General features: G+C 60.0%; 1 protein-coding gene across 10 annotated transcripts in view; it reads left to right on the top strand.

Moving 5' to 3' along the window:
- Positions 1 to 6,384, top strand: part of KCNQ2 (potassium voltage-gated channel subfamily Q member 2) — a 68,231-nt gene that overhangs the window by 28,614 nt on the left and 33,233 nt on the right. For all 10 annotated transcript variants that reach the window (XM_017881224.1, XM_017881223.1, XM_017881221.1 and 7 more), the window contains exons 5-7: positions 357 to 482; positions 4,525 to 4,635; positions 5,459 to 5,554. In XM_017881224.1, the coding sequence (XP_017736713.1) occupies positions 357 to 482; positions 4,525 to 4,635; positions 5,459 to 5,554 (333 nt within the window). The remainder of the gene's footprint in view (positions 1 to 356; positions 483 to 4,524; positions 4,636 to 5,458; positions 5,555 to 6,384) is intronic.

Below are 6,384 nucleotides of genomic sequence, written 5' to 3'. Positions count from 1 at the left end.
GTGATGGTGGTGGTGGTGGTGGTGGTGGTGGTGGTGGTGGTGGTGGTGGTGATGCTGATGGTGGTGATGGTGATGTGATGGTGGTGGTGGTAATGATGGTGGTGGTGGTGATGGTGGTGGTGGTGATGGTGGTGGTGGTGGTGGTGGTGATGCTGATGGTGGTGGTGGTGATGATGGTGGTGGTGGTTGGTGGTGGTGGTGGTGGTGGTGGTGGTGATGGTGGTGGTAGTAATGGTGATGGTGGTGGTGGTGATGGTGGTGGTGGTGGTGGTGGTGGTGGTGGTGGTGGTGGTGGTGATGATGGTGGTGATGGTGATGTGATGGTGGTGATGATGGTGGTACCATCTACCTCTCAGGAGCTGGTCACCGCCTGGTACATCGGCTTCCTCTGTCTCATCCTGGCCTCGTTCCTGGTGTACTTGGCAGAGAAGGGGGAGAACGACCACTTTGACACCTACGCGGATGCACTCTGGTGGGGCCTGGTGAGTTGTGGTCATTGTGGCTTTCCCTTTCCCTGCTGTCCCACCTGTACACCGACTGAGGACGTGCCCTTGTCAATTTGCTGGGACCAGGCTGTCGCTGGCTGAGCCGGCTCCATACATCTCTTTGGGGCCACCTACTGGCCACCCATGGTCATGATGGCTCGTGGTTGAGGCGGGGTGACGGTTGCCATGCTGGTGGGGGAGCAGGTGGGGAGGGCTGGGCCCCAGGGAGCCTGAGCTCAGCTGTGGTTGGCATCTTCCTTCCTCCTGAGTGATCCTCCACCTGCTCTGTGTCCTGATCATTGGGGGAAGGGGGAGAAGAGGCGTCTCTAGGAGATCTGTCCTGGCCAACCCTGGTCCAGGGACCAAGCCCATGACCTGGTGGCTGTGGGAGTGGGTGAGTGGGAGGCTTTGCCCTCTGTGCCCATGGCTGGCTGCTACCGTCCTGGGTCTTCCTGTCCCTGGCCCCCACCCCTGGCCCTGCCCCTCAGGGTAAGAGAGGAGAGAATTTGAAGGGCAGCCTATCCTCTGGTCCCAGCTCAGCCTCTAGCCTGTCTGTCCAGGGTGGTCTGGAGCCTGTGGGTCTGCGGCCCCTCTACTGGTCACCCCCTCCTTGGCCTCCCTGCTGCCGGGACCCCAGCCCACTTTCTTGGCCACCTGTCCCTGTGCTGTGGCCGGGCTTCTCTCGGAGCAAGTCACCCCCGTCGAGAGGGTTCCTGGAAGCCTTCTGAAGGACCCCTTGGTGTGGGGTGGACGTGGGATCTCTGAGGCCCTGTGTTTTTGGAGACCAGGTGGCTCCGCAGGCCCCACTCTGATCAGGTCTGAACAGATCTGGGCCCCGGGCTCCTCCTCACCTGGGGCCACAGACACCCTCAGGCTGGTGGTGCGCAGGGGCAGGGTTGTGGTCTCCTGGGAGGGTGAGACCAGACCCCAGGCCCAGCCCTGCACACACTGGCCGAGTGGGCTTATCCCTGCGGGAAAGGTGTGAGCAGCTCCACCTGGTGCCTAAGTTGGATGCAGCTGATCTGAAGTTATTTTATTAATTTCATGAGACCCAGGCACTGTCCTTCCAGGCAGGGCTTGGGTGGGGGTTGAGAGCTGAGCGTGCCTCAGGGCCCAGGCTGTGGACCAGGCAGACGACCTGGACTCACTGAGCCATCGTGTGGTTCAGGCCCCACCGTAGGGTCAGCGAGAGGCCCAGGGCATCCTGAGCTGTGACTGCCAGGCCCTAGGGCTTTCAGTGGGGACAAGCTCATCCCCCAGGTCTTTTGTGGGCAAGTCTTCTTATCTTTTCGATTGAATTGGGATTTTTATTTGGGTGTTTCTTCGGAGTAATGCTTGTATATATTTTTAAATGTCAGACAGTTCCTAAGCTTTATGGTGAGAATACAGCCCCACTCTGTGGTCACGGTGCCCTCCCCTCTGGGTCCCTCTGCGGCGGCTACAGCTGCTTCTGTGTTTTCTTTGGGGTTTACCTGATTAGTCTTAAACAGCAAATAGGGATGCTGGTATTTCTGATTCAAACACGCTAACTGTGTGCCTCCTACTGGGATAGGATAAGCTCTACCCCCAATTTCCCTTTCTTGCAGCCTTTGGGGGTCCTCACCAGTGTGGGGGGAATCCCGCCTCACCTCCCCCGCAGGCCAGGCTCCATCTGCCAGGCCTCCAGCTTCCTTTCCCTTGAGTTGGCGTCTACTTTGAAGGAGCAGGTCGGATGGCAGCTGGGAATGTTTCAGGGGCAGAAATTTTTGGAGAGCTGTGTGTGAAAGTGTCCCATCCATCTGACCGCCTGGGGAGGGGTGGAGGGCCTGGCCCCCTTTCACAGACTTGGCCCTCAGTGGGACCCGGGGCTTGGAAGCTGCTCTGGGATTCTCTGGCCTCTTTCGACTCCCCTGTCTCCCACAACATTCTAGCTAGGGTCCATGTCTCACTGCCCCGCCCATCTCTCTGCCATCTCTCTCTCTCTCTTTTTTTTTTTTTTTTTTTTTGTTTTTTTTTTGAGGCAGGATCTTGCTCTATCATCCAGGCTGGAGTGCAGTGGTGCAGTCAAAGCTCGCTGCAGACTCAACCTCCTGGGCTCAAGTGATTCTCCTGCCTCACCCTCCTAAATAGCTGGGATTACAGGTGTGCACCACCACACCTGGCTAATTTTTGTATTTTTAGTAGAGACAGGGTTTCACCATGTTGGCCAGGCTGGTCTTGAACTCCTGGGCTCAAGCGATCCACCAGCCTTGGCCTCCCAAACTGCTGCGATTACAGGCATGAGCCACTGTGCCAGGCCCATATCTCTCTGTCTGTCTGTCTCTGTGTCTGCCTCTATCTATCTCTCTGTCTCCATCTCTCTGTCTCTGTCTCTATCTCTGTCTCAGTCCCCATCCTCTCCCTCTTGGTTCTCTGCCTCCCCCCTCAGCCCTTGCTGTCATGTGGTTGAGTTGAGAATGTCAAGAGTCACTGTTTCATGTCTTCTAAAACATTCCTCTTGGCTGGGCACGTTGGCTCACGCCTGTAATCCCAGCACTTTGGGAGGTCAAGGCGGGCGGATCATGAGGTCAGGAGATTGAGACCATCCTGGCGAACACGGTGAAACCTCATCTCTACTAAAAATACAAAAAATTAGCCGGGCGAGGTGGCGGGCGCCTGTAGTCCCAGCTACTCGGGAGGCTGAGGCAGGAGAATGGCATGAACCCAGGAGGCGGAGCTTGCAGTGAGCCGAGATTGCGCCACTGCACTCCAGCCTGGGCGACAGAGCGAGACTCCATCTCAAAATAAAAAACAAAAAACAAACCAAAAAAAATTGCCTCCTTTGGTAAAGAAACTGTGTGGAGGGCTAAGGTCCTGACTTGGTCTCCCCAGGAGAGGTTTCTGGGTCCAGGCCTCGCCCAACCTCCCGCCCACCCCATGTGGCAGCCTCCTTCCCAGAGCCTGCTGTGCACTCCGCATGGTGGCGGCAGCCGAGGCCCCTAAGTGCTGGTGCTGCTTCGTGCCAGGCCGCGGCTTCTTTCAGTGTGGAGCGGGCGCGGCCCAGCCGGCCCACTCTGTCCTCAGACCACACAGCGGCATCCTCAATGCCTGGGGTAAACTCCCTAGGGTGGGGCTGCGGGTCCTGGTGAGAGGTCTCCCCTTCCCGGCCCCACTGTCTGTGCTCAGGCCTCGAACCCTCCCTCTGTTTATCTAAGACCCTGCCCTTCCAGGGCCTGTCCCGGGCCCACCTTCTCGTCCAAGCCAGAGCGGCCTCCGTGCGGTTGTCCTGAGCCCCCTGGTTTGTGGTGCATGCGGTTCTGGCAAGGGGGGTGGGCTGCGGCCCCCACATGTCCAGCACTGAATGCAGGGCACCTGCCCCGCCTTCCTCGGCCCCGGCACAGGCGTCTCTTGTCAGAGCTGCTTGGAGACGTGTCTGACCTTTGCTTCCCCTCACCCAGGCTCCGAGCTGGGTGCTCCTGGGCTCTCTGGGACCCCTGGGGAGGCCCAACCTGGCCCGACCGCCCCCTTGCCCACCACCCCTAGAGAAACTCTAAACACAACCCCTGGGGTCCCTGCTCCAGGAGCAGCCACCCTGCCATGGCCCGGTGGGGACCACTCCCCCGCCTCTCATCATGGCCTCCTCCCGCCCACCCCTCTCCTCTGGCCTCAGCTCAGGTCAGGCTCAGCAAACCCCCTGCATGCCCCGCCTGTTCCTCTGGGTCCCTCTCGGCACTCCCTCCTCCCCAGCTGCGCTCTCCACCTGGCGGGGATGGGGTGGGGGCTGCCGTCCTAGCCGAGCCTCGTAGGAGTCACGTCACTGGGCCTCTGGTTCTCGATGTGAGATGGGGACACAGCCTTTGGCTGGACCCTGCTTCTGGCCTGTAGGGGAAAAGGAGATAGGGCTCCGGGGATGAAGGGCGGCCAACCCCAACCCTGGCCTCACTGGGCCCCTGTGTGGGTGGTGACACGGGGGTGGTACCACATCTGTCCCAGCCCAAGCCCTGAGCCGCCTGCGGGCGTCTAGCCTGCCCTCAGGGGTGTGAGCAGGCCCTTCATGTGACCAGAGCCTGCGGTCCCACAGATCACGCTGACCACCATTGGCTACGGGGACAAGTACCCCCAGACCTGGAACGGCAGGCTCCTGGCGGCAACCTTCACCCTCATCGGTGTCTCCTTCTTCGCGCTTCCTGCAGTAAGTCCAGCTGCCCTGCCTGCCTTGGAGGGGGATGAGGTCTTGTAGGCTCCCGAGGTGACCACAGGCCCCTGGGCACAGTTCCCTGGGTGGGACCTGGGGCAGGAGCGGCTCCCAGCAGGTCCATAGCCCCCAGGAACTGGAGGTGGCAGCTCAGGGTCAGAGGCCTTGTTCCCTGAGGACTGGAGTGGGGGTTCCCCAGCCCCAGGAGGAGCATGCCCAGGGCTGTGGCTGTAGCTTCGGGGGCTCTGTTAGTCACTGGTGGCCCCTCTTAGTCTGAGTGGGGCCCAGGAGGACGTCCTTGTGACCAGGGGCAGGGCGGCTGGTGACACAGCTCCCTCGTGGGTCTCCAGGCAGTGAGGCCCACCCAGTTCAGAGGAAGGTGGAGGGGCCCTGCCAACCTTTGCTGCCCCAGGGCAGGGCAGGGCAGCTGGTGCATGGCGAGAGGCTGGCCCCGGTGATTCCTTCACTGTGTGCCCTTCAAGATGGGTGTGCAGACTTTTCTGGGTGGAAGGGAAGGAGAGGCCACCCTGAGTTCAGTGTGGGCCCTGCCATGTCTCCTGCAAGCCAGAGGGTTCCTTTTGATGCTGATGGATTGTGGGGACGCGGGTCCCTGGGTGCAGTCTGACCCTGGTGAAGGTGGGGGACGTATGGATCAGTGGAGACGGGTCTGACCCTGGTGAAGGTCGGGGAGGTATGGATCAGTGGAGATGGGTCTGACCCTGGTGAAGGTGGCAGACATGGGTTCCCGGGGCGTGGTCTGACCCTGATGAATTGGGGTGTGGGGGTCCCCGGGGTGTGGCCTGACCCTGATGAATTGCAGGGCATCTTGGGGTCTGGCTTTGCCCTGAAGGTTCAGGAGCAGCACCGGCAGAAGCACTTTGAGAAGAGGCGGAACCCGGCCGCAGGCTTGATCCAGGTGAGTCCAGGCGTCCCCTGGGGACCAGCGCAGCCCTCGTCCTGGTCCCACCTTGTCCAGGAGTAGAGGCCGCCAGGGCCTTGGCATCGCCCTATCTGCGGATGGGGCCACAGCCCCCACCCTCTGCGGGAATATGTGGGAGGAGCCAGGATGCGAGTGTGTGTGTTGAGAAATGGCTCCGACCCCTGAGGCTGCACAGGGTGGTTTGTCTGAAGACGCTGGAGTGGCCCTTGCCTTGTGTGGGCGCTGGGGCCCAGCCATCAGGTCTTCTCCACCGCACCCTGGGAGGCGAGTGCACCCATTCGGAAGCTGCAGGGCTGAGGCTCCCAGAGCCCACATGCTGCAGTGAGTCAGTCCCTGACCCCGTCTGACCCCTGATGCTGGCTGTAGGCCCCCCTGATGCCCGCCCAGACCCCACCCAGCCCCATCCCACCATTTGGGGGTAGGTAGGGTGCAGTGATCACTCTGGCATCCACAAGTAATTCCTGAGCCACCTTGAAAATATGGACAGACAATGGCTGGGCACAGTGGCTCACGCCTGTAATCCCAGCACTTTGGGAGGCTGAGGTGGTAGGATCACGAGGTCAGGAAATCAAGACCATCCTGGCCAACATGGTGAAACCCCGTCTCTCCTAAAAATACAAAAATTAGCCAGGTGTGGTGGTGTGCACCTGTAGTCCCAGCTACTCAGGCGGCTGAAGCAGGAGAATCGCTTGAACCAGGGAGGTGGAGGTTGCAGTGAGTGGAGATCACGCCACAGTACTCCAACTTGGGAACAGAGTGAGACTCCATCTCAAAAAAAAAAAAAAAAAAAAAAAAAAAAAAAAAAA

This window comes from Rhinopithecus bieti, unplaced genomic scaffold (assembly GCF_001698545.2).
Source record: "Rhinopithecus bieti isolate Rb0 unplaced genomic scaffold, ASM169854v2 scaffold_12573, whole genome shotgun sequence".
In the NCBI taxonomy this organism is placed as follows: domain Eukaryota; kingdom Metazoa; phylum Chordata; class Mammalia; order Primates; family Cercopithecidae; genus Rhinopithecus; species Rhinopithecus bieti.
The sequence above is the reverse complement of the archived record's forward strand: the minus strand, read 5'-3'. Positions and strand labels throughout refer to the sequence as shown.